Source organism: Microtus pennsylvanicus, chromosome 14 (assembly GCF_037038515.1).
Source record: "Microtus pennsylvanicus isolate mMicPen1 chromosome 14, mMicPen1.hap1, whole genome shotgun sequence".
NCBI lineage: Eukaryota > Metazoa > Chordata > Mammalia > Rodentia > Cricetidae > Microtus > Microtus pennsylvanicus.
Window position 1 is genome coordinate 44,066,593 of NC_134592.1, and position 27,958 is coordinate 44,094,550.

The 27,958-nt window shown below is 47.4% G+C and overlaps 1 protein-coding gene across 2 annotated transcripts in view; it reads right to left on the reverse strand.

Moving 5' to 3' along the window:
* Positions 1 to 1,183: 1,183 nt before the first annotated feature.
* The window catches only part of Frmd6 (FERM domain containing 6), a 64,539-nt gene continuing 37,764 nt past the window's right edge, over positions 1,184 to 27,958 (reverse strand). The window contains exons 4-14 of one of the 2 annotated variants that reach the window (XM_075948715.1): positions 27,680 to 27,759; positions 26,618 to 26,694; positions 23,890 to 24,076; positions 21,084 to 21,239; positions 17,313 to 17,378; positions 16,576 to 16,644; positions 14,395 to 14,569; positions 10,337 to 10,672; positions 9,322 to 9,453; positions 6,419 to 6,510; positions 1,184 to 4,037 (exon numbers count right to left, since the gene is read on the reverse strand). In XM_075948715.1, coding sequence (XP_075804830.1) covers positions 3,753 to 4,037; positions 6,419 to 6,510; positions 9,322 to 9,453; positions 10,337 to 10,672; positions 14,395 to 14,569; positions 16,576 to 16,644; positions 17,313 to 17,378; positions 21,084 to 21,239; positions 23,890 to 24,076; positions 26,618 to 26,694; positions 27,680 to 27,759 — 1,655 coding nt within the window. In that variant the 3' untranslated portion in view covers positions 1,184 to 3,752. Of the gene's footprint in view, positions 4,038 to 6,418; positions 6,511 to 9,321; positions 9,454 to 10,336; positions 10,673 to 14,394; positions 14,570 to 16,575; positions 16,645 to 17,312; positions 17,379 to 21,083; positions 21,240 to 23,889; positions 24,077 to 26,617; positions 26,695 to 27,655; positions 27,760 to 27,958 lie in introns of both variants that reach the window. The other variant, XM_075948714.1, reaches the window with a different exon arrangement.

Below are 27,958 nucleotides of genomic sequence, written 5' to 3' on the forward strand. Positions count from 1 at the left end.
GGGGTTGGAATCCCAGAAGCCACATAAATGCTGGGCAGGTGTGGTGGCCACCTGTAATCCCAGTCCTTGGAAGGCAGGGACAGGGACTAGGCAGTTTGGCTAGCTAGACTAGCTAAGGTTAGTGACTTCCAGGTTCAGCACGAGACCTGCCCCAATAGAGTGGAGAAAGATTAAGGAAGACAGTGTTAACTTTGGGCCTATACACACATTCATTCACACACACAGAAGCATCATACATAAGCAAAAAACCATGGGCTATAGCTCAGTGGTACAGTGCCTGCTAGCCTGCTTAGGGCCCTAACTCCAAACCTCAGTGTTACACACACACACACACACACACACACACACACACACACACACTCCCCTACCCATCCCACCTCTCACTGTGGACTCTAGCTAGGCTTCTAAATGACTCTATCCCAGAAGAGTTAAATGCCTGAAGTTCTGAAAGCTCTTGCTTCCCATCCTACTCACCAGGGTACCTTATTACTTTAATTTCTCAGTCCTTTGAATTATTATTGCCTCTTTGAGCCGAGAAAATCAGAGCAGAGGTAAAGTCTTGTCTTTGAGGGCGAGAGAGGCTCTGCAGAGATCATCTCTAGACACTAATTCCTGGCTCCTTCCCTTTACGCCTCAGGGCATCCAGCCTCGCGAATGCAGCCACTTAAAATCAACTGACAGTGTTAAATGTCTAAAGTTACTGCCTTTTTTTTTAGAGTCAGGGAGATACCTTAGTGGATGAAGGTACTTACTGCTGAGCCCAATAACCTGAGTGCGAGTCCCAGAACCTATATGACGGAAGAACCAATTCCTGCAAGTTGTCACCTGACCTCTATACAGACACTGTGGTCTATGTACACACACACACACACACACACACCTTTGAGCCTCTGATGAGACAGCAGTGTGTGACTTTGCCACAGTATCTGGAAAAGCCCTCGAAACCTTGGTTCACCCTAGCTGGCAGGACTTGCCGCCTCACAGACATGAGGATTAACGTGTGCAGCCCTAATCTGGCAACACAGGCCTGGCAGACAGCAGAACTCAGCACCCTCTCTCACTGCCCTCCACGAGGGTGTCTTAAATATCCCTACAGCGGGAAGAAAGAAGAGCACAAAGAAAGCATACAACCACTTCTTCCTGGTTCCTGCTGAACGCGAAGCCGAATAACAAAAGACACCTTAAAGGCCAAAAAGTTAACTTTATTGACTGCCGATCTCACCATGAAACACCTATAAGAAATAATTACAAAATAATGCGAGTTTTTTTTTTTAAACATACTTTCAGTATCATCCCGACATGGTGATCCTTTCACAGAAAGGATTATTTACAGCTTACTGAGATATAAAGCTCACTGTGGCGAATACAAACGCGGGTGACATGGAGCGGTGACATGTTCCGACCTAGTCTGTGTACCAGTCATCGACATGTTAACCAATGCAGCATCAACAACAGCTGTGTCGTTTTCTTTTCCTTTATTTTTAAAAACAATTTCCCAATACAAAAATGTCAATTATTCAAAGTGGGTTTTCACATAGCTACCTGTGTAAGAGTCTACCATGGACCACAAAATTACAAATGTTCCCTAGCAGGTTTCCTCTTCGAAAAATCTGTAAGGCTAATCCCAAATCCAGCCAAAGGAGAGGGAAGGAAAAGCAACACCCCTGGCAGAACCCTGGAGACTGGATTCTGGAGCAGAGAGGAAAAAGAATACAGAGTACGACCTGTTCAATTAAACAACTATTTTATCTTGGTATCTGCAAGCGCCGCTGAGGGCCGTGGGAACACACGGCGTGGCGACCGGGGCTCTCAAGAAGACCAACTTCCCCAGGGCCTGGCCCCTAAGCGTCTGTGAAGAAATGGTGAGATTATGTAATGACTCATAAGCAAAAGAAGTCATTAAATCATCCCTTCAACTTCCAGCCTTCTGCAAGGAGACTGAGATAAATTCTGGTATCAGAAACTTTGGTTCTTCTAAAAAGCATTTGACAACAGCAAAAATAATGTCATGGCCACAGAACTTTTTCTTTTGTTCTTCTTTTTAAGGGGTCCGGTGAGAGTTACTGGGTGACATTGTGAGGCAGCTGTGCCTGCACAGGAGGGCAGCATGGTGGGGCAGCCCCCGTGGCCGCCACCGGTTCTGTAACACTGACTCCCACCCACAGGGAACGCTGCTTAAGTTCTGCCGTGCCCTACGTCTATTTCTTCGTTACTTGAAAACATAATTTTGTAGAAAAATATGAGCTTCTTTAGAAAATAATACATTTTTTTTAATAAAACCTGGCAGATAGCAAAAATGGAGTATCAAAATATGGTAAACAAATGTTGTAAAATACTAAATCATTAAAAACACCCCCTAGAAAGACATTGTGCTGTGAAGTCCTCTCCCGAAGTGCGAGCAACATTTCACTGCATGTCAAGTTGCTAAACTCGTCCCCTGGCTTGCTCTGACCACACACTGTAACAGTAGCAGGGCAGTGACCGTCTTCTTAAACATGGCCCATTCACCATTGCTAATATCCCCTGTATACTTTTATTTCAAAGTTAATAAAAATACACTCTTGGATCAGTGGGCTCCAATCCTACTATGCATTACCTGGCAAACTTTACAAGAAAAGACAGTCTCACCCGGGCCCCACCCACAAGAGCCTGATTTGAACTGACCTGGGGTAGGACCCAGGCTTGTTTTAAAAGCTCCCCAGAGGAAGTCTTATGATGCAATCGGGGTTGAGAATCTTGGCCAAAGGCACACAAGGAAAGTCACTCTTAACTCTACATTATCAACTGATTGTCTGTGGCGACCATTCTTCCAATAATGTACCCTCAACCTTAAACACGAATTCTATGTGTGCAAGACATACGCGGAAATCCAAATAAAGAGTCATTAGGTTTCAAACACATATAAACACACAGAGTTCCATGTATCTATACACGTGTGACATATACACACAGCTAGGGTATCTTTTTAAAGCAGAAACTAGCATTGCCACCATTAAAAAAAACAACAAAGAAAATACCACCAAACAAACTTTTTCTAAGACATTTCCACTGTTTTTTTTTTTTTTTTAACATATACCAGCTTTGTAAACTCCACAAAACGCACCATGTCACGGACACAAGCGAATCCCAGAGCTTCCTGGAAGACCAGCACAGTGGGCGTGGCACCGTGTGAAGGAGTCCCAGCATGCATCTTCCGGCTCTGAGTAGCACTTCCATTGTACACGCATCTTTGGCTAGAACCCCAGACTCCCACCACTCCGTCGGTGTTCATTTTGGGCTAGCCTCTGTGAGGCAGCCATGGCTATAGACCTAAGAATGACTCTCTGTAAAAGAAGAGAGAACTTCCATCTGTACTCCCTCAAGACATAAGCGCTCCATGAGGGAGTGGCTAAAAAAAATAAACAGATATGCCTAACATCTTCCACGTGAATAACGTATTTGAACTAGAAAACAAGGGATGAACACACACCATAGCCTAAGCCTGGAAGCTGGGCAAGCTCTAAAGCACACTTCCCCCCAAAGGGTCAATAAACATCCGGGCACTTGTCTGCCTTTTACATTCTGTGTATCTTTTACCTCTGCATAATACTTAAAGTGCATTGTCCCAAGGCTTTCGTTTCCATAGTGGATATTATAAAGAAAGAGCTAAATTTGGGGTGAAAAAAAATATGGCACAAATAATATGTGAAGGACCTCGGACTCCACAGCCTCCAGCAGACAGCAGCTGCCCGCAGGGCTGCCCGCAGTGGGGCTTATACGACGAACTCCGGGACCTCGTCGTGAGTGAGGTCCAGGGAGAAGTATTTGCTGGTTCTTTTGACTGGGAAAGTGTCTTGGATGTTGACGCACTGCCGAGCCAAGCAGCTGTTGCAGTAGAGACCGTCCTCCTCCAGTCCGTGGCCACACCCGAAGGTGTAACTCTGAGCAGTGTCCTGACACAGACCTGCGATGCGCAGGAAGTCTTTCTGGTACAGCCTGATGTCATCGAGGCTCAGGCTGTGTCGATCGGTGGAAGTCTTTGGTTTCCGACATATTGTCTGCAAGACAAGGGAAGGGTGAGAAGATGTGGGAAAGGTAGTGTCTCTGGCCAGCTGAGAGAGCCGCGGCAAAAGCGTAAAATGTCAAGCAGTCCTTCCGTGTTACAAAGTGCTTTCCTACCCACGGCTTCTGCGGGAAGGAACTTTGATCGACTATTTAAATCAGTGTGCCTGTATTCTGCCTAGACATTCAGCTGGTACGAACTGTGCAGTGTCCCTCCCCAGTCTATAGAGCCAACACAAAGACAGGTGGGCCACTACTCCTAGCACTTGAGAGATCCAGCAATTACTGCAAAAGAAGGCTATAAAGATAGAAATACTGTTTTTCTTTCTTTCTTTTCTTCCATCAAGACAGGGCAGTTCAACTGGCTAACACCCTTCCTGTTTGTGTCTATTAATATTTTAATAAGAAATGGAAAAGCAATTATCACTCAAGAAACACAGCTTGAAGAAGCAAGTTCTAGAGTCCAGAATAGAGAGCTCTTGCTGCCGGAAGCTGGGAGGAAACTGGGGCTGCAAAGACGGCGGAGCTGTTAAGAGAATGGGCTACTCTTGCAGAAAACCCGGTTCAGTTCCCAGTGCCCACAGCAGTGGCTCATAACTGCTTGTAACTCTGGCTCCTGGGACCCGCCACTCTCTTCTGTCCTCTACAGGTACCTGCATGCATGTGCACACACATGCACACTAATAAAAAATAAATTTCGAAATACAGAATGAAAAAAACAGCAGTTCTGGCCAGAAAGGGCTTGTCCTTCCAAATGGTACCAGTAGGTGGCAGGCCTTTGGAATTCATTATCCAAGTGGTCCTGGTGTAATGGAGAACACTGGCTAGGAGAGTAACACAAATGGGAGATGCTTACTGGGTGATGTGAAGAAACTAGATAGTCTAAGCTTGTTGTTTAGCACCACAAGGAACATCTTGTCGGAAAAAGACACCACTTTTCTAGACACTAACATTCCAGGAGCACATTTTGCTAAAAAGGGTCACGTATGAGAGACACTGGCTATATGGAATGTCTCCTCAAACTTGATATAGTCTTCCCAGGTCTCAAAAGGAGCTCAGACAAGGAATTATTTGGTTATTTCCAGAAACCCTCAAGGCACACAAATGTCCCAGAGCTGTAGGTTTGGCATTTGCTGCTTAGCTGTGATACATGTGACATCCATGTACAGTGTAGTATATATGGGGTGGCAGAACTTGGGTTCCAGTTTTCCATGCTACACCTACTGTTTAATATCGGGAATTCTAGAATTATAGAAGTATGTGTACATTTTTAAAGAGTTGTACCAGCAGCCACAGCCTTAGGCAGTGTAAGTGTAGTGCAGCATCAGTGGCCACAGCCTCAGACAGTGTAGTGCAGCATCAGTGGCCACAGCCGGCAGACAGTGTAGCTCAGCATCAGTGGCCACAGCCTCAGACAGTGTAGCTCAGCATCAGTGGCCACAGCCTCAGACAGTGTAGCTCAGCATCAGTGGCCACAGCCGGCAGACAGTGTAGCTCAGCATCAGTGGCCACAGCCGGCAGACAGTGTAGCTCAGCATCAGTGGCCACAGCCGGCAGACAGTGTAGCTCAGCATCAGTGGCCACAGCCGGCAGACAGTGTAGCTCAGCATCAGTGGCCACAGCCGGCAGACAGGGTAGCTCAGCATACTTTGGAAATTCAGTGAAACTGCCCTGCTAGTTACACACTCAACAATGATCTTCCCATTTGCTGAGGTGGTCAGTTAACCATGACACACACTAACACAAACATACACCTTCTCAGGTGCACACAAGCAGTTATCCATAAGGCCTACTGACCAGAGTTTCCCACCTAAGAGAGTGTATGACAAAGTACACAATTATCCAAATAAAACCCAAATATAAGTGGAACTAGCAAGATGCAAATAAATTCAGAATATAGTGAGCTGTATGTAACTGGTCACGACTTGTTTCCTTCTGGCTGTTTTTTTGCTCATTTGTATGAACTGCAGTCCTATGTAAACATGTGATGGTCTGAATAGGAATGATTGGCCCACAGGAAGTGGCACTATTAGGAGGTGTGGCCTTGTTGGAGGAAGTGCATCACTGTGAAGGTGGGCTTTGAGGTCTTATATGCTCAAGTCATACCCAGTGTGGCCCACAGTTCACTTCCTGCTGCCTGTGGATCATGATGTAGACCTCTCAGCTCCTCTCCAGGACATGTCTGCCTGCATTCTGCCATGTTTTCCTGCCATGCTCATAACAGACTAAACCTCTGAACTGTAAGCCAGCTCCAATTACATGTCATCCTTTATAGGAGTTGCCGTGGTCAATGTGTCTCTTTACAGCAATAGAAACCCTATGAAGGCAGAATGCCTACAACTCCAGTTCACAATATAAAGGTTTCAATGCCCAGTACCTGTGGAAGGGAGTCGGTGCTCTGTCCACGCAGCTTGACAACCGTTTCTGAAGAGCTGGAGGTGGAAGAGCTGATTTCTTTCACAATTAACCCTGAGGTAGAACAGAAAGAACAATGAACCTCCTCCACATTTCTGACAAGGCCAGCTGTGACCATTACTGAGGACGCTCATGGTGGCTCCTCGGTGGCTCACAGCTGTGGCACCCACTCTTTGCTAGGAAGCAGAGGGTGACGAGTAAGGGTCAGCTAGGGTGGGGAGGTTCAGGAGTAAGTTGTTCACAGTGTGAGAAGAGGCCTTTTGACCTCGTCTCCGCGTCTCCCTTCTCCTCTCCATGTATCACAGTGTGCAGCACCAACTCCTAGCTTTGGGTCTATGTGGACACTAGGAGTGAGGAGCAATCAGGTGGGCTGGAGGGCTGGAACCTGCCCAGATAATTAACTGACTGTGTATCCTGGCCAATTCTCAAGTCTCCCCACATCTCATTAGCTTCCTTCTACAAACAGGGCCCCTACTCAACTAGCATTTTTGTGATGGTTAAACAGTAATGGACAAAAGGGTCAGGAGCTCCGGCTGGCCAACAGGTCACTATGACCACAGTCCCCATGGCAGATCCCAGTGGGAAGAGATCAAGATGGAGATGGCAGTGAGAACTCAGCACTGGGTCTCAGACATCAGCGCAACCCTTAATCACCTCTGGACCTCGAGGAAACCTCCATTTCCAGAACCAGAAATGCAAGGATGATAGTCTCCTTTCTGACTTAACATGGGAGTGATGCACTCTCCAAAAACGTTCCAGAGGCTAAAATCACCAACCCGGGCTGGATACTGGACCAAACACCACTGAAACAAGTGAGGACCAGCAGAGGTGTAAAGACAATGGCTCAGAGGGACATACACCCCCAGCACCCCACGGCCAGCAGCCTATAGCGCCTAGCATGCACCTTGTAAATACAGAGGATTCAGTAAGCAGCTCAACTGAAACATGGACCGTGAAGGTTCTACACAGGTGCTTTAAGATGCTCTTGCTTGGGATGCAGTGTGAGCCCCTGAGTAGATCCCACAGGACTGAAAGGCTTGCGCACCATTGGGTATGTGGGATGATTCTGTGAGGGTTCTCTGGTAATGTTCTTGGCTCCTATGCCTGTGAACACTCCTCCACGCTCAGATCCGCCACTGAAGAAGTCAGAGTCAGGCATGGCTGCCCTCATCAGTCCTCAATCCACCACGAGAGTGCAAAGGCCATGCTCATGTGGTACAGAAAGTGCAGAGCTGGGGTGATGCGAGGAGCAACTGAAAGCATCCGTGACCCCATCAAGGTCACGTTTTTATGTGAACAGTTTCAGTTATATCACTTTTATATAACTTGTGTTTTTGTTGCCTAGCTTTTTAATTCTGTATAGTATCCTTCAAAAACTCATGGAAAGGCTATCTCCAATGTCTAGTGATCAGATAATTCAACTAGTCACTGTTTGCCTTTTTCACTATTAAAAAGGTATATCAAATATTAACAGTCATACTATTTAAATTCTGTTTCTATTCAAAATTACAAAATTAATCATCTCATGAAAATTGAAAGCAGAAACATATAAATACAAAGCACTTGCTAGTGGCCCACATATTCCACTTTCATGGGCATTTTGTATATACCGCTTCAAATCATTTTCTTTTTACAAACATAACTATGCAGCACTTCCCACGCATTTATCACATGCACACAGCTGAGGATTTCTACATAATGAGAACGGGCAGGAGGCACCAAGGCTGGCCCAGCATCGTGAACTTGGGCTGGTGTGGACAGGAGGCTCCATCCCCACTGTGGGTGGGTTGGCCACGGTTTGGGTTGACCATCTACAAGTGTGCTTAGGCTGGGTGAGCAAAAAGGATTCTGCAAGGGATTGTTCCTTGTGCTCTGTACAGTAGGAGGCGGGATGAAGGAGACTCTGTGTCTGTCTAGTTTCCCTCTGACGGCTGCTGTCCGCCACTCAGAGAGACAGATGAAAGAGCCTCTCCCTTGATCAAAGCTGAAAGTGGTTGGGGAATAAGGATCCGGGGTCCCTTTACAGAGCTGGCTCCCTAAATCTTAAGTCTTAAGAACAGACCCGTGATAGAGGCACACAGAGGTTTTAAAACAAACTCACACTGCTGACTTCAGATGGTGGAAATTTGTAATGGTGGCATTACAGAATATTATATAACCCTAGTGTTGAAGTTACTGTGAAGGCATGTTTTCTAGAAGAATCGTGCAAATATGCAATTTAAGAATGTCCACCTCTGTGAATGACAGCATGGTCTACAGAGCAAATTCTAGGGGAGCCTGGAATTTGAGATATAGAGAAAGCCTGTCTCAAACAAACAAATCAACAACAACAAAAAAGAAAAAAAAAGACTATCAAAAAACTACACTGGTTTTTCTTGCAGATTCTTTTCTTCATATAATACAGTGGGGGACACAGATCAAACCTGGAGACCTGACTTCTGTTTCTAGCCATGGACACTTGTCTCTTTAATCTCTATATACTTCTCATGTACACAAGGAAAGAGGCCAGACTGAAGGGTATCCAAGGTTCCCTCTGGGGCCACAGGGTTCTCTAATTATCAGGTTGATAATAGCAAGGAGGAAGATGGGAGAAGGAAAGAAAAGAAAGTCAGTCATCCTATAGCACAGCGTGGTCCATAGCCTGTGTAAAAGATGCTAATGCTCCTTCCTGGTATCCCCCGTCCCCAAACACACGTGCGTGCATGCGCGCGCGCGCGCACACACACACACACACAGTCTACAGCCGGCACCTGGCCTTGTGACGGTCGAGTGACCCAGAGTGGCTGCTCTCCATGGTGAACTGAGCATGCCCACTCTCTTCCTAGTCTCAGAGTCACACGCTTGTGGGTTGCTGTGAGAGCTCACCCGAGTGTCCATTCAGCTTCCTCGACAGGAGCATGTCCTCTGTGATGTAGATGCACACATCGGGGCTGACTTCCAGTGACTCTTCTGTCATTGGCTCCAGGTCCCTGGGGTCATCGACCAACATCTCTATTTCTGACACAGAAGCAGGGAAGAAGACACTGAATGATCCCAAGGAAAACGAAGACTATACCCACAGCCACGTCCCACTGTGAGGGCGGCCAGGTACACAGCCACACTGAGAATGAACCGAGAGCGTGACTCTGCGGCAGCGGCTCTAGGGACACTCTCAGTCTAGGTTCCTTCTGAAGGATCGCTGGTGCTGCCGCAGCCTCTGTGCCACAGTCTGCCATCAACCGCTCCACTCTTTACGCGGTAGGGTCATGCTGCAGTGACCCGGGGCTGATGCTGATGGGTCATTAGCACCAGGGCGAGGACTGCTGACCCATGCCCACCTGAGCGCCCCAAGGCGGCTGCTGTGGAGTCCTGTGCAGCGGTGCAGCGTTCAGGGGCCTAAAGTGTTGTGCAGCTTTTCTTAGCAGAGCCAGTCGTGTTTCTTTGTTTGTCTGTTTTCATCAAGCCCAGATGTCACAGAGCTCATGTGAAACAGAACAAAAGAGGTAAACAAATGCTACGTCTGGCAGACACAGGCTGGGATCTGCTGCGTTCTCTCCACAGAGAGCGATGTCCTAGCAGCCAGGTTCCGTGTTTCTTTTATACTCCCTGTAGTTCCGGTGGCATGGGGAACACTCAAGAAAACACTTTAGGGCTTAACGGTATGTAACGGTGCAATGTTTCAGGGGAAGAAGAACACAGGACAAAAGGGCTACAGGACTTCTGTCCCCTTGACTTCATACAAGCTGCCAACCCTGAGGCTGCCAAGGTCCCTGACAGACACGGGTAACTCAACCATGTCCCTGGGGAGACGGCCAGACCTCTCTACCACCATTACTTAGTCACTAACCAGATACTAATGCTACGGGACCAACATGGGAAAAGCCACAGCGCCAGGAGTTACCATCATCCTGAGAGTCCTCTTCCAGGCGCTCTTTGCCGCCGCTCTCCACTCCTGAAGTGTGGGAGCTGCCATGGCTGGTCATGGAGCTGCAGGTCTTCAGCTTGCGGTGCATGGCGCTGCCGGAACAGCTGTCTTCTGGCCCCGGGTCCCGGGGCTTAGTGTCTGCTTCGATGCCGGAGGTGTGGGAGCTGCTGTGGCTGGCTGTGGAGTGGCGGGACAGGCGCTTATGCTTCGCGCTGCCGGCGCTGCTCCCGCTGGCACGGGACCGCTTTTCCAGCTGGTCCATGTCAAGGTCCAGGGTGTCACTGATGTAGGATTCCCGGTACTGCTTCTTCTCTGTGTGGGAAAACGCAGCTCAGCAGCATGCTCAGCCAAGGCAGAGAGCATGAGAGGGCCAGGCTGAGATCAAGGGCAGCCTCTCTGACTGAGGAATTCGGGGAGCTGGAGCTTGCTGTAGGAACACTATGTGGGGAATAAACATCAGCGCAGCAGTGCCTTGGGGGGACTTAGAACAGCCAGTTATGAAGCTCCAGACACCAGAGAAGTGAGCCCTTCTGAGTGTCATGGCGTGTCACTTACTCCCTGTCTGCAGACTGCTACCATTCCACAGTGAAATAAATTCAGGGACTGAGAGCACCTATCACCTTGCAGCGTGACGGTGACATTACCATGGCAGTCACTATGGGATTCTGCATTTTGCAAAGCTGGCAGATAACAGCATGTTAAATATCAAAATCTGGTCCTCCACAGATGATTCTAGAAACATTCAATGACTGGTTATTCAATATGCTAACTGCTGTTCAATTTGGTCTCCTGTTACCTTCAGTTGCTGAACCCAACAAGACAAAGCTAATCAGAAAATTTCTTTCAAAAGATTCTAAAACTTAGCTTTTCAAGTAATCCAAGAAGAGCTGGGCGGTGGTGGTGCACGCCTTTAATCCCAGCACTTGGGAGGCAGAGGCAGGCGGATCTCTGTGAGTTAGAGACCAGCCTGGTCTACAAGAGCTAGTTCCAGGACAGGCTCCAAAAAACCACAGAGAAACCCTGTCTCGAAAAAAAAAAAAAAGTAATCCAAGAAGAACGACTTTCTCCAGTTTGGCCAAAAAGTGAGGCACTCTTTACCACACCCAGGTGACCTTCAATTGGTAAAAATCCTCAGCTATTGGCTGAAGCAGTCAAAACAGACTTGAGGAAGCTCTCTTAGCAAACACTAAGCTAAATAGACATGGGAGTTACAAAACCACACATGAACACGTAAAATGAGCAGTTGGACTAGGGTGCGGTGCTCACTGCAGAAATCTTATGTTTCAGGTGAGAAACATTTAAAAGCAACAGTCTGGCTTCCTTAAAACTGATGAGAAAGAAACACAGCAGACCAATGTTAAGGACAGAGTACATTTGGGGACCATTAAACTGATGTAATTTTAGACTAGCAGACTATAATTGGGATCTTGGGGGCCTGTTAATGGACATACTTGTCCTGCTTCTTGGCTAAGTGAAAACACTCGCAGCCCTTCTGTCTGCACACAGCCCTGAACCTGCACCCCCACCCGCTCTCTGGAGGCAGTGGGTGGCAGGACAAAGGAGGCCTGGGGATGGAGCTCACAGTCCCCTGCCTCCTTCTGACCACAAGAGCCCATGGCCAGATCATCAGAACCATGCCTTCTACAGCGTAAGCCGGGAGAACAGAGGTTTTTTCAGACTGTATTTTGGATATAATGTCGTAAGTGTGACTTCTTGATCTGGGACCTAAGAATGAGTTCTAGTAACTGTAGATGATGTTTTTTGTTTGTTTGCTTTTTTCAAGACAGGGTTTCTCTGTGTAGCAGCCCTAGTGTCCTGGGTTTCACTTTGCAGACCACGCTGGCCTCAAACTCACAGAGAGTTGCCTGCCTCAGATGATGCTGAGATTACAGGCAAGCACCACCGACTGGCTAGATGATATTTTAAAGACACTAGGCACACTTTCCTTCTCTCAACCCCAAGGAAGTATTCTTGTGACCTTTTCTATAATAATGGTGAAACGGTAGTATCTTAAAAAGGTATGTAGAAATGAAATTTAGAATACCCCCTCTTTTTATGTTCAACTAAATGCAAAAAAGGGCTTTTCTGGTGAAAATAATAAAGCCCTTACATGTGGATTAGCTCACAGAAACTTGGTGTGAGAATTTTTTCAGACCTGAAGGTACTTCTAAGTAGGAAAAATAAACAAACAACCCCATCCCTGCCGAGATGGGGTTTCTTTGTGTTAAGTCCTAGCTGTCCTGGAACTAGCTCTGCAGAGCAGGCTGGCCTTGAATTCACAGAGATCCGCCTACCTCTGCCTCCCAGGTGCTGGGATTAAAGGCGTGCGCCACCACTGCTCGTATTTTTTTGTAGGAATACTGTCATTTATTTGAATTGAACCAAATGAAAGATGCAACATGTACCGTTATCATTTCTCTAGTCCCCTATTATGCTCTGAATGCCCCTCTCAACCCTGGTTGAAATTTCATCAGCGTTAAGATGTGGGGCTGGTTCGGAAGTGACGAGGCTGTGACAGCTCTGTCCTTATTAATGGGCAAATGTGACCGTGGGAGTCTCCTCCAGTCGCCTGTGTCTGCTCCTTGTTCTTCCAGATGATGCATCAGGAAGTCTCCGCCAGACGCCCAGCCTTGTTTGGGCTTCCCAGACATTCTCTCTGCATCACCAGCCTGGAGCGCTCTGCTCCGGCAGCAGACTGAACTGAAACACTTGCTCCCTTAAGTTCTAACACATCAAGGGGACCGTGCCCCGGCCTCCACGAGCTCAGTGTCCTCTGTAACCTCACCAAATCTACCAGACTCTCAAGGGTTCCACTCAAGGTCTTCTGCATCACTAAAATGCTTTGGGCTGAGGATTGGTGTGATAAATAAATCTCTTTTTAAGGTGCCACAGTGGCCACTTAGGAATAAGGCAGAGGAGGAAAATCATGGGCTCTACACCCGGCTGAGTCACCTGTTCTCACAGGCTCCTCCTTGGTGCTTTTGTCCCTGAGAGGATCCCTCTTAACATTCATGCCAGCCCAGAGGTGACATATTGGCTAGGCTGACGGGACAGTGGCAGTCTGCAGCAGCAGCTGGGACATCGGAGGGTGCCACAGGAGAGTCACAGTGGCAGAAGGGACGGAGAGATTCACGTTCCCATCATTGCAGACAAAGGACTCTCCACACAGATCTGACCACACTGGCTTTAGGGAAGTTGGTCAGATGCATGTGTCTTTAAGGCTGCGCTGTTAGAGGACCGCTGGAGTCAGCAGTTGCTTCCAGAGCTAAGGCATGAACCGCATGCACCACTGTGTCCTGAGGCCCGGCAGACATTCCGTTTCTAATCTGATTACTGTGACAGTGACCACAATAGGACTCTGTGCAACAAACTGAAAGCAATGCTCAGCAAACCGCATTTGGGGCTGAGAAGCTGGTATTTACTAAGCAGAGGAGCCCCAGGGTGTCACAACTGACGACAAAGACAGAATCTGTTAAACTGAGGTTATCTACCGGAGGCCCCAACACTGCCTCCTTCCCCACACAGTTCGCCCTCTTAGGAAGAGTGCTAGGACCTCAGACACGCTCTTCAGCTTCACCGCATCTCCACGGAACCACCATGCAGCTGTGGGCAAACTCCTTGGCTGGAAAAAGCCTCCCCCACTTTTATTATTATAGGGTCGGTCACCTTGAGGGTCTCCCTGCTGTCAGAGAAGCTGTGATCTATCTTCACTGACACTTGGGCCTAAGGAAAGCACCACGTTAGGAGGAACTGCGGCGTCCTGTAGAGAGCAAGGCCATGGCCTGGTGCAGTCAGACTCTGATGCAGAAGGTTCCATCCTAGCTCTCTGCAAGCTTTTCAGGCTGGGGCTAGAAACTCTAAATAGGAGGCTGGGGAGCTGCTCAGTGGGAGGGCCTCCTGGGCTGAGACCAGAATGGAACTGAGCTCTGAAGTCCTAGTCCCCATTCCTGGCAGGGAGAGCAGGAGGCTAGCGGTGCTAAGGCAGTCTTTGCTTTCCCCATGTGGGACCCACAACGCCACCCCACCAGTCTCACCTTCGTTCTCCTCCAGCTTGCGGAGGTGGCGCAGGACAGGCTGCAGGTTCATGTAGAGGCGGTGGCTATTGCTCAGCAGCTGCAGAAGATGCCGGGAGCGTGTGGGACACCCTGTATAATAGACTAGCTTCCTGGCAGAGGGAAGGCCGTCGGGCAAAATCTCAAACTTCTTGCCCTGTGGAGAAAAAGCGCAAATCAAATTATGGCAGAAAACTCCCCCAACAGCCAAAGTCCCCTAAGCTTTTTATTTATTTATTTTAGATAGTTTATTTATTTTTACTTTATGTATACTGGTGTTTTGTCTGCATGTATGTCTGTGAGGGTGTCAGATCTTGGAGTTACAGACAGTTGTGAGCTGCCATGTGGGCGCTGGGAATTGAACCTAGGACTATGGAAGAGCCGTCAGTGCTCTCAACTGCTGAGCCATCTCTCCAGCCCATCCCCTACACCATTAAACTAAGATTCTCACAGATGTGTGAAGCTGAACTGACCGTTCTGAGGGACAAATCATTGTTTTTTCTCCTTCAGAGCTGTTGAAGGACAGAGAATACCAAACTCAGGTGGGTTCTATCCAGGGTTTCCGGGAAGCCCTCACGGTGGGACGGGTCGGGCCCAGCACAAGAGATCCCTCCAAATACAATCCCAACACCTTAATGTAGCACATGAAAGGAGGTGGAGCTGGAGTAAAGGAACAGGGGACGGAAATTTACATACAGATTACGTTTATGTTTTTAAAGCATTGACTCTTGGATTTATTGGGCCACAATGTTGGGATGTCAATAACTGAATTTAGTAAGCATTAAACATGCATCAATTCATCTAGCTCTCACAAGAAGTTTGCCACTTTGTAGAAGAGCAGACTATCACTATTTGAAAGGAATGCCAAGGTGGAGAGAAACTGAGTCTCTTCTTAAAGGACACATGTAGGCAGGGCTGGGAGACTTGGGGAATGGATTCCTGGTGTCTATGCCAATTGATAAACCTCCCGGGGAGGGAAACGAGGCTGAGAAACCTGCCACCTTCAACAAGACCCTAGGTAAGGGTGGTGTGGTGGGAGTTCCAGGGGTCACGGTCAGACCATGAGAGCACAGCGAGGAGGGGGCAGAGCAAGCTCTACTTAAGTGTGAATGAGGCCAGAGAAGTCGGTGCTCAAGGAATCCAGGCAATGCAGAGTCAGGACTGACAGGCAGAGCTGTGCAGGCCAGGGTTCTGCTCCAACCAGGTAAGATGGCCCTGTCTGCACAGGCCTTCTGGTCGGCAGAAAGGAATGCGTGTCTACACATCTTTTACAAAGTTTTCTGGTCTACTTTTCTCAATTGCTCCAGAACTCAGGAGGATTATGGATATTTGTGACCTCCATACAGATACACATGACAGTAATTCTTGTAATTCTTAGAACGCTACCACACAGTGAACATGGCTGGTAGAGAGGGTCGCCATGAAGAGTCGAGACTTTGTTCTCATAGACCCCATGTCAGTCCTTACATGGCGGACCACTGGAAATGGCGGAGATTACAGGGTCTGGCATTCATGGAAACACCTTGTCAGTTTTACGTTATATTCTGAACTTCCTAGGCCAACAGTCCGTCTACACGTGCCGACAACTCCTCTACTATGGAGTTTGAAATACAACTCCATGTGGCGGACAACTTCTATTTTCTCCTTCACTTCCTCCCTGCAGTCCAGTTACTCACGGTGGTGCGGCAGGAACTGGACTCACAGATGAAATTCTTTGGTTCTAATTTGCTTCTGACATAAATAACTTTGGTTATGAGAATACTTGAGAAAGCAAATTGCTCTCAGCTTTATTACTTTTGAAAAACCACTTAAACACTTATTTTGTGTATGTTGTGAGGGGCACAAGCCACTGAGTGGTTTCTGGGGCCAGTGAGAGGAGACAGCCTGTAGGGTCAGGCCCTCTCCTTCCACCTGGTGGATCCCAGGGAGTCAACTCAGGTTGTTAAGTTTGGCCACGAGCCCTCCATGCGGAGTCATTTCACCCATTTAGCTTAGATTGAAAAGAAAACAAAACAACCAACCATTCCTGACCCCATTTTAAAAACACCTGACGACTTTTGCTCTTGACACAATATTTTTCAAAATGAAACCCTCAGATTCTCAAAAACAACCATTCTTCTTTTTCTCCTTTCCACCACTTTTTCTTAGCTACTTTATACTTACCACAAATACCAACTTCCCGACATTTGTCCAGGGGAAATCGTACAGCAATTGTTTCTCTTCTTCTAGATTCTGCGGGAAAAGAAGAATGTCGGCACATGAGGAGTTAAGAGGAAACGACAGACATCCTACAGCTGCTGACTCATCTCATAGTAAACAAGGATTCAGTAATTAAAACCTGAAAGAGTCCTCAACCCTGTGTGGAGAAAGGCAGACCATAATTAAAATGATCTGCTCCTGTGGACCGCAGTCACTGGTCCTAGGCAATTTCCCCTTTGGTCTTATCCCTGAATTTAAATAGGAAGTCCAAAAGACTCAGAGACTGGGCAACCCAACCAAGGGAATGAGACTTCCGGATAGTTTCCTGGATCAAAGATAAGACAACTTTCTATCTTTTTCTAAGAGAGCTACTTTCTCCCAGTAGTTCCTGATATAAAGCTAAAGCTCCCACCAGTGGAAGGGAGACTATGGGACATCGTGTATCAGAAAACTGTAAAAGACACGAAATCATCGGGAAGACCCGAGGAGCAAAGTTTGGATAGTGAGGCTCTGGAGACTGGGCCGGTCTTCCGCCCTGCATTTTCTCTTAAGGGGGGTGGAGCCGTTCCATCCATGACTTCCGCCCACCTCTGTGCTGACACACAGGAGGCAAAGGCTGAGCCTGGCAGGTTGGCACAGCATTCCTTGTAGTAAAACCTGCTCACCACCATTTGATACTCCTCCCCCTCCCCTTTACAAACCTGAAAAATCTGTATTCCCCGCATGGTCAACCCCAGGGCCAGTGAAGCTTCAACTTCCCTTTTATCCTGGGGGAACAAAATTTTATGAAAAACCGTTTTTCCTTGTATAATAAACAACTGAGTAATGAAGAAACAAAAAGATACTTTTCAGAATTAGGTTTTTTGTTTTCTTAAAATAACTGCTCAAATCGTTCACATCCTTGGTTTCCTGCAAGACTTAAAATTTTGAGTATTTATTAAACCAATTATTCTCTTTATTTCCGACTCCTTAGGTTTCCAGGTCTTAGTGTTCAGCACTGTAAAGGCAGCTTCCACTTCTGAGACTATTCTAAATACTTATGTCACCAAGAACTTGGACAGCCAGGCGTTTCCTGCTGCCTTCCCACTTTTGATGACTGTCTCCTTCCACTCTATGCTCACTTACTGTTGGACACCAGACTATTGATTCAGGGGTCTAGCTATGGTATAAGACGGATTTCACAGGTTTATAGGTTTCAAATCGGGTAACTCTCCCAGCTCCCTATCCCTGAAGCCAAAAGGAGAGACAAGTGACCAAACACGGCTCACCCACAGAAGATTTATATTGTTCATCTGCAGATATGTGCCGATGCACACTCTACTATTATGTGTGTATGTACAGAAACTGTAAAACTGAAGCCATTTTAACTATAAGAAAAACAATACTACAATTTAAAAATGTGCTCAGATTGGGCAAATCTTTAAGGACTTATATGTGATGAGTAAGCCATGAAGCTTTAAAAGTTACTAATACTTTCTTTACAAGTTATCTCAAAAACAATAATGAATATTATCAAATCTTCAAGTTAAAAAATATTTTTAGATTTACTTTACATGTATGGGTATTTTGCCTGTGTGTGCGCATGTGCTGTGGGCTGGCAGAAGTGAAAGAGGGTGTTGGATGCCTGGAACTGACGGATGCTTGTGAGGCATTTTGTGGGTGGTGGGCATCTAATCCAGGTCCTCTGAAAGAGCAGCAAGTACTCCAAACAACTAAGCCATCTCCTCAGCCCCTAGATCTTTATTAAGCTTAAGGCCAGTTTTCTCAGGAACACAGGAAGAAGTAGTAGAAATTACGTTCTTGCCTGAATAGAGAGAAAAAACTGACCTGTTACTAGGTTGGATTACTTCTTCCTAGCTAATCAATTTTTATATCAAGAAAGGCACCTGCAGGGTCAGGCTCAACAGGGCCTGCTCCATCAGCACACAACCTCAGGTCGGTTTCCCTCCCCAGGCTGTGCCCGTGCTTCTGAAATAAGATTGGGTCCAAAGCAATACTGTATGCATGCCTGAGGAGTGCATGGAGAAAACAGGCACCGAACCTTAGGCATGCTCCCCGTCTGCCTTCTCCCTTCTACAAGTGACCCCTGATGAAGCAGATTTAATGGCTGCCATTTGAACTTTCCAGACGGGAGGTGTCTATCAGGTAGTAGTATCTCCTTCACCCTCTTCAGTTACAGCTCTGGTGAGTCTCCTTTTAAAGCAGGCAAGGCATTTTCTACACAAGGTAGAACCATATACTAAGCAAATTGCCCCCACGCATCGTCAAAAGATTAAGTTGTATATATCAATTTTACTGAAAGACTAATTTCTTATCAAGCTTCTTTAAACTAGCAAATTTCCCCAGCAAATAGGACAAAAAGCAATGGTCAATTTCTAAACACTTGCTAATGTCACAGTTGTCGCACCTTGCTATTTCAAGCCCGTTACTGCATGGCCTTCACAGGCAATAGAGTCGTTCTTACTCGACAGATGGCCCGTGACCAGTACAGCTGCCCAGGATCCCCAGGGCCTCTACCTGATACCTCATTCCAAGACCACAGTCTGTCCAACATATCATTTGTATCTCTAATGCACTTCAAAATATGAACAGATTGTCCCAGATGACACTTACTGGAATTGTCTCTTGTAAAGCGGGGTGCCACAAAGATACCTCTTAGGAAAAGCGAGTCAGTCCTTTAGGAACTTAGATCGTAGGGAACTAACTCTATGGGCCTCGCTAGGATGGTGAGGTGTTAACTCTGAGAGCCAGAGCAAAGGAGGGGGATTGTGCTGAGGTCTGCAAGCAGCTGGGAAGACTACCCAGCAATACGACCAAACACCCTCCTCCGTGTGCGCGCACACACATAATGGTTCAGTTATACTGATCTCATCACAAAGGATGTGGTAGGGACAGCAAACATATCAATGAAATAGCTTGCTGAACATCATGCTTGACATGTGACAGACATTGTTTTAAGCATGGTTCCCTCATCAGTTCTTTTAGACTGCAGTCCTAAGGGGTAGGTATGTTCTAGTGATCCTTTAAGCCATGGGAAATCTGCAGCACAAAGATGTTAAATGCTTGCCTAGGGTCACACAGTAAAGAGCCAAACTGTGTTCAACCTCACAGTTAAGACCTACTGATCATATTTTAACAACTTCATCCCACTGGGCTTATAAAAACAACTTGAGTGCTTAGAATCCAGTTCTAGTCAAAGAATAGCACTTGTAAGGATAGGGAAGATGAGTGGGGGGCAGGGAGGGAAGGCAATAAGATGCTGAAGCCCGGCATGAGTGTGTACACAGCAGAGCACTCCTCCCCCCAATGCTCTGTGACTGTGTGGTCCATATCAGAAAGAAAAACAGGGCGAGGGATACACGGGCTGCAAAGGAGACTAAGGCACCCGAGCGCGGCAGTGCTTGACTTAAACACACTGTCATCGAGGAGCCCGCTGAATCCAGTCTGCTGCTTGGTTTTGCAGCCTTAGTGAATTATTTAGCTTCCTTAAGCCTCAAGTTTCCTGGCCTATAAAATGAGCACACACTTCTTGCAGAGTGGTGGGGGACTGAACGAAACAATGAGGAATACCATGCTCTGTCTGCACTGGCTGCTGTGGGGACAGTCCTGCAATTAAAGGACCTCAACGGAGGCGAATAAAGGCTAAATAAAATCCACCAAGTGGGTTGCCGGGGTACTCTTCAAAGCAAAAAAAGAACTACGGAATAGGGGCTGCAGAGATGGCTCAGTGGTTAAGAGCACCGAGACTCCTCTTTTGGAGGTCTTGGGTTCAACTCCCAACTGTAATGATCTGTCCTGTCCCTTTAAGAGACAAGCTCGGCCCACTCCCACCCCTCTGTCCACTGAGGCAAGCAGATCTTCCTTCAGCTTCTAGACTGAGCTCCTTCCTTTTCCATCTTTCTCCCAAAGAGGCGGCTTCTCTTCTCTTCTTCCCCCCCTCCCCCTTCTCCCCTTTCCCTTTCCCTCCATAACCCACGAAATAAATACCCACTCTCTTTGCATGGTGTGCCTACCTGTCTGTCTCTCACCTGCTGCAACCCCTCAAGCTCTCACCCGCCTTGCAGCTCCCTGCCTGGGACCCACTGTCCCTCATGGCCTGCTGCCCACTGCTGCCCCTCGGGGGATGGGGCCGTTTTATTTTTACCATTATACCAACACCCACAAGCCAGCTCACAACTGTCTGTAACTTCAGGACCCAACACCCTCCCACAGACTTACATGCCAGCTAAACATTAATGCATATAAAATAATAAATAATATAAACAAAGGGCATTAAAAACAACTACAGATTAAGCAGCAAAGAGGCAGATTCCTGATCTACAGCCATCTGTTAAGGCACAGTTACAAACATTTAAGGCATCCTCCATCTTGCTTCTAGGCTGGATCAAGATGGCCTCTGGCCTGACCTGTGGAAGCCAAGGGCAAGCCAAGAGAAGCTCTTTCTACAGCTGTGCGGTGCCTCAGACTCCTACCTTGTACAGCCTGTAGTAATGGATGGCAACGTCGTCCAGTCGGACGGCCTCTTTGATGTATTTCAGATGGGCCTCGGAGGCCGTCAGTGCAAACTGGTCTTTGTGCATGTTCGGAATGTGCTTCAGGATGTACTCCTTCCCCCTCTTGGAAACAACCTGTTGGAACACCAGCCCCCACAAACGACAAAAGGATGAGGAGCTAAAACAGGCCGCATAAACTGGCTGATTTCCATTAGAAAACTCTAATTTTATCCCCTTTCCACTCACTGTCTTGTTACGCTACTTAGAACTGGCTAACATTATGAGCCACAAGTCCATTTGGTAGAAGAAAAATCCCAATGGGAAAAACAGTTTCTCTTTGTTTTAACAATCACCAAAGTGGGTAAAAAAAAAATCCCACTCAATCTGGTATAACTTCATACACTTCATGGATTATACTCCCAAAATGGTGGGTACCATAAAAAAAATGCCTACGTCAGAACATCTGCAGGCTATGACTCCCGCTCACTCCCACGGTCACACACACACACACACACACACAAGACTGTAAACATGCGTCTGGGGAAAGTAAAGGAACAGGCAGGGTTCTTTGGAACACTTTTGATTTTCACACAAAAGGCCAGGAACTCTACTTAAAAATGCGTGAGGGAACTGTTTCAACTCAGTGTTCACTGTGATTTGTTGAGGCTCAGATTCGGATGGTGTCGAAGGCACGCAGGACCCAGCAGCTGCAGGCTAACAGTGCAGAGAACACCCTACCTGATTTCACATGGAAAGGTGGTGGCAACGTGAGCAAAAGCAAGGGCTTCAAACAGGAGTGAAAATACTCCTGAGTTTCTAGCTTTAATGTGGCTTTTCAGATATGGTGTTTGCTTCTCACTTCGAATATTTCATAAAGAATTATATATGGCACACCTTTAACCCCAGCACTCGGGAGGCAGAGGCAGGTGGATGATGACACTTATTGTATAGAAACTTCTTGTGTACAGTGCAGGAATGCGAGGGACACTGCTGGACACCCGCCCCGCAGGAGCTGATTTCCAAGGGTCAGGAGTCAGGCGGCTGAAATGAGGGGAGTGGCTTCAAATGCTAAAGGAGAGAGGCCACTGCTGGGTGTGGTGCTGTGTGGACAGGTTTTTAATGCCAGCACTCAGGAGGAAGAGGCAGGAGGATTTCAGTGAGTGCCAAACCAGCCTGGTTTACATGGAGAGGTCCAGGAAAGCCAGGTCACACAGTGAAAGACTGTCACAAAACACAAAACCACCAGCTAACCAGTCAAGCAAGCAAGCAAGCAAACAAACAAACAAAAAGATGAGAGGCCCAAGGTATGAAACATCACAGTAATGATGCCAACATACAGGTAAGTCACTGGCTGGGTGATGCCAGGCAGACATTCAGGTAAGTCACTAGCTGGGTGACATTAGAACACATAGTTTAAGGGGCAGGACAAGCAGCTAAGAAGAGCTGGAGGGGCAGTGGGAGCCAGATCCTGGAGTTTTGACATATCGGAACCGGGACTTCCCACCACAGGGAACTGGGGAGTTGCTACAGGCTTGATTCTCTCAGGTGCAAGCTGGGGAACCCAGAAGCAAGGATAGCGCCACCCGGTGCGCTGAGATCTGGGACTCAAATGGAGGGACCGCTGAAGGGAGGGGATGCAATGGACATGGATGGGGAATAACAGTAACAAGAAGATTCGGGACTAAACAGGGTGGCAGGTGACGTCAGAGGATGCTGCTGTTGCTGGGTGGGACACGGAAGAAGCCGAGCACCAAGCAGAGCCCACGTGATGCCAGCCAGGTTTGGGGCAACCGGGCCAATGGCAATGTTCAGCACTCTATACCAGAAATATGGAGGTCGGCTACGTCTGTGGAGTTGGGGAAAGGAGCATTATGGGGTGCTCTGAGTTTGCGGTACTTAGGACTGCACGGCTATGTAACAGTACTGTGTAAACATATTGAGGGGTCACCTGCATATTGTGACAGTAGTCATGGAAAGCAGTGGTCAGGATGAAATCTCCCTGGTGTAAATGGCCAACTGCCATGTGCAGTAGAAAAACTCCACAGAAAGAGAAAAGTATCTGCCAAATCAGCAATGTGTACAGCTGAGCGGAAGCGGGCAGGCGGAAGTGGACCAAGGTATGCACACTGGAAGGAAGAAGCTGGAAAAATCAAAAACACTTGGCCTATCTTTAGCTTTTTCAAGCTTTCCCGAGACAGGAAGCAAGCCAGGTGGCTTTGCTTTGTGGACGCAGGTGACCCACTGTTCTGTGAACACTATCTACTGCAGGAGAGTGAGCTAGAGCCAGAGCGGAGGACTCGGAAGAGAGGGCCAGGGTGGCCTGCCGGAAGAACGGCAACCCAACAGGCTAGGGAGCCTGCTGACCTACATCTACCTTTTCACTGACAGAAGAGGGTGGCTCCTTGCCTGGCAGGGAAGGACACAGAGGGCAGAGCCAAAAGTTGATTTAGATTTCTTTTCTCAGCCCATTAAAACTGTGAATGACCTCATCTCTTGAGAAGCCACCATTTTTTCCTCAAAGGGAGAAAATGCATGTCAGCAGGAGGATCCTGAGTGCCACCACCACACACATCCAACAGGGGGCTGTGGACACTTGCGGTCCCCTGCATCTAGGCTGGCCGGTGAGCCTCCTCAGCTATGAGCAGACTGGGAGAGACCTGCAGTGTACCGAGCTCCTGTACTTGGGCATCGTGAGCAGTTTCACTGTCCCCAGAACCCGCAGGTTCATCTCTCAAAGAAGGTGGTGCACCTGAATGGGTGGACGGGGAATCCAGACAGTACCTACCCATGCCGGGAAGTAAGCCTCGGGCTCAAAGTACTTTTCACGGTGCTTATTCCTTTTGAAGTTCCCGAGATCAGCCTGGAGCGCGAAGGCCGCCAGCAGGAAGTAGGCCTCCTCTCTGAGCACGCACTGAGAGTGCAGGACCTGTTTCCTCAGGTGCCAGTAGTAATAATACCGCGCTATGCGGTCACTAGAACACAGGAAAACAGCACAAACATGTCAACAGAACCCAAATCTCACTCTGCATCTGCCGGCAGACGTCCTTGGCTTCTCTTCCCCGTACCCACGTCACCAAGGGCCGAAGGCCCAAGCTGGGACCAGATTACCACCTCAGGAGGCTGCAGGAGTCAGAAGGCCCAGATGCCAAAACACACTCTAAGGCCCACAGCCTTTGATTTGTTCAAAGAAAGGGAAGTCTGAGGAATGCCACTCCAGTAAGGCAAGTACGTCACAGAACACAGAGTGGTCATGCTGGAAGCTGGGCACTGGCAGTCTGCTCAATGTTTATTCTTCCCCTGCACATCAACGCTGGTCTGTTACTCTCCTGTGGCTGAGGAAGAATGGACCAGAGCTTCCCTTACACCTGCCCTGGGTTACAGGAAGAGGATGCCGTCTTACAGAGTGTTTTCCCAGGCACGTCATGACAACCATGATGCTTCCCCCAAGAGGAAATACCAACAGTGCACGCTCTGTAATCCACTTGAGCCAGAAATAAACTCAGTCTCGGCTGAGATGAGCAGAAAGCGCTGGCTGTAGTGGTGGCAGGGGTGGGTGGGTCACAGGACATCTAGTCAGCTCTACGGAAATGTTCTTGGATAGCTCTGCAGTTAAGGGGAACCATCACAGACATGCACACCCTCAGCGAGGTCACCACTCTCCCTACTTCAGACTGTGTTCCTGAGGTCACGGCTCATCGGCAGGGAACAGAGCATAAGGGTCCATTTTAACTAAGACCAAGGCTAAGAATACAGAGCTCAGAAAGGAGGCATCCATGGCATTCCTTCCCACAGACAGGGCACCTTTCAGTGTTGCCTTTTATGACACCGGTTACATGCTGTCGGTAGGGTGCTGAGAACCCAGCCTGCCTCCATCTTCTAGTAAGGACAAACTAGGTTTATTCCTGTTTATGATTAAACCTCTATTTCTCAGAGATGGGGTGGGCTATGCCCCACCTGTAACCTTAACTACAAATGGTTCTGTGCTGCCTGTTCCAGGAATGGCGATCATGTCTTTGTTCTAAAAAGTTGTTTATAACCAATTTACTCCCCTCCCTTTGTTTCAAAAGGTTGCAGGGCCATCTATGACTACCTCGCTATGACTGCCTGTTGTCATGACAACCGTGTTATTGTTTCAGGTGGCCGTCAGGACTCACTTGCTGTGCTTATGTTCTGCTCCTGTAACCCCGCCTATTTTGCCTACAAATCCCCCATCTGGAAACCCCCTACCCTGAGCTACAGAAGCCTTGTCTTCCTCACATCCAATGCTGACCCCTCAAACTCCGACTTAGGGAAGGCAGCCCACGTAGATGGATAAAAAAGCTTGCTTTAATTAATTTGGTCAAGATGATTTGGGTCTGTGGTCTTTCTCCTCCCCTCTTTGGGGTTAATAGTGGGGGTAGGGGCACACAGAAGTCAAGGGTTAACATTCGTTAGCCCTGTGGGGTTTACTAGTGGCCAAGCACTTTATTTTCCTTCCTTGCAGGGCATTCCATAGAACCAGGTAAAGTGGGTGAGCACATCACACAACAGGCAAACCAGTGAGGTTTCTAGCCTCTAGAAACAGTCTGGGTATTAGTACCTCTTACTCTTCCTTTGCAGCTGATAATAACAGAAAAAAAAATTAAGTGCTAATTTTTCACATTACATTGGCCCAGCATCCTTCAAGGTAAAGGTAGACAAGTTCTTATTTCTTGTGGTTTCTGTCGGCCAAATATGCGATCTCTTCACGTTCTCTAACATTGAATCCCACACCAAAGAAAGAGATTCAGAACCACATCATGGTGCAGATCACACATCCACCTCTGAGAAGAAGAACCCTGTTCCCCGCCCCTCAGAGTGTACCCTCGAATTCCACAGGGAGCGCCTCGAGGTTCGCTCTTAGCTTCTGAACCACTGGCTAAGAGTGCAAATAAGACCTCAAGAGAAAACCAAGTGACCCCTAAAACTCAGTGGCGTGAGAGATTGAGGCCCTGTCCCGCCTGGAAAAGAATACAATTGCCAGGCGGTGGTGGCACATGCCTTTAATCCCAGCACTCAGGAATCAGAGGCAGGTGGATCTCTGTGAGTTTGAGGCCAACCTGGTCTACATAGTGAGTTCTAGGACAGCCAGGGCTATTCAGAAAAACCATATCTCAAAACAAACAAACAAACAAACACCCCAAAACAAACAAACAAGAACAGACTCATATTTAACGAGTCTCTTTACAACAGTCACGGTTCCTTCTTGGGGACTGTGAGTGGAAATGTGAGCCAGTGATATTAACATTGTCACCTTTAGCCTATGATTTACTTAGCCCACAAACACTTGTTCGGCAACAAATGTACCCTGTGTTTAGGCACCGACAATACACGAATGTGCAAAGACAAGCAAGCGAACAGACTGCTGCTGTTGTAGACTTTACATTCCAGCGGGAGAAGAAAGCAAAGAACACCATGATGTATCCGGTGTGTATCAGGGAAACGTGCTGTGGAGGAGACCAAGGCCCAGGCTCACGACTGCTTCGTCTTCATACCTGATCAGTTTTCCATTCTCCACATAGTACTGCACCCGGAAATGGATGATCATGGGAGGCCCGAACTGGTCGATGCCCTAAGAAGGAGACATGGGCAGTGAGCTGTGTGTAGTTACCTCCACCGCGGGCCTCAAAGGCAGTCACACTGGCATCGCTAGCAAAGCACATTCCCCTGCACAGAGAGGTTTTATATGCTTGGAATGTGGGGCTTGTAGTAGGCACTGTTGTCCCATGCAGACACCAGGTCCACGTCCAACCAAAAAGTTACAAGGCGAAACAAGGCACCCTCCCTCTTTGGATTCTCATCCGTGGTGATGCCAATGGGAACATAAGGGAAGATAAAAATAAACACCATGGAAATTTCTAGCTGAGATCCGGCTTCTGGCCCAGCTCTGTCCCCTGTGGTGACCATTTGCTCCCTATTACAAGTGCTCTCTTGTTCCCTCAGCATTCCACATGCCACATTCTAATATGCTGCTTGTTTACTTAAACGTTGGAGTGTTTTACTCTGTGGCTGGCTTTGAAGTCCGCCTTCCAGTGCAGCCCAAGAATCCTACACTGCTACGGGAGAATCTGGATTAGAAGTGCGATTTCATTCCTGACTCACCAGGGTGATGGGGAAACCACACAGCCCCCCTGTGCCTGCTCCCTCGCTCAGATGGAACTGATGTTTACTACATAAAGACGCCAGCACAGTAAAACCACAAAGGCCTGAATGCAAGAACTCTAAGAAGGCAAATTTAAAATTACTAAAGACTCTGGCAAGTTTTGACAACACTGTCACAGGAGAAAAGCAAATACTTTCTCATGCTTTTCACCCCAGACATTACCCCAAGATTACTAAAACATTACTACCAATAGGTAGTTTACGCTGTCAGGTATTCACACCCAAGCCACAAGACGTTTCAGCACCTAGAATTCATTTCCTTTCCTCATTCTCCACTGGAGAAGTTGCTGCTTAAGACTTTTCCTAACGTGACAGCTAAAATAAACAGCTTTAAAGAATAAAAAGAAGTTTGCGCATAAATGCAATCTCACCCAAGTGACTTCGTATTGTCGTACCTTGCTGGCCTCTTTTTTCCATTCTTTTGGACAATACTTATAAAGCTTTTGTGACAACTCCATATATACGTGTTCATTATCTGCACATTAAAAAAAAAAGACAAGATGCTAAAGGGAAAAAATCTGTTTCAAAGAAAAAAATATGCAAAGTGACAGTTCAATAAATACAGCCTCATGATCTATAAATAAAATGTGAACCAGGAAAACTCAAGACACAAAAAAATCCAAGGTGTATTAGCTAGACATTAATGAGGTTATGAATTCTCTTGCTTCTGCAAC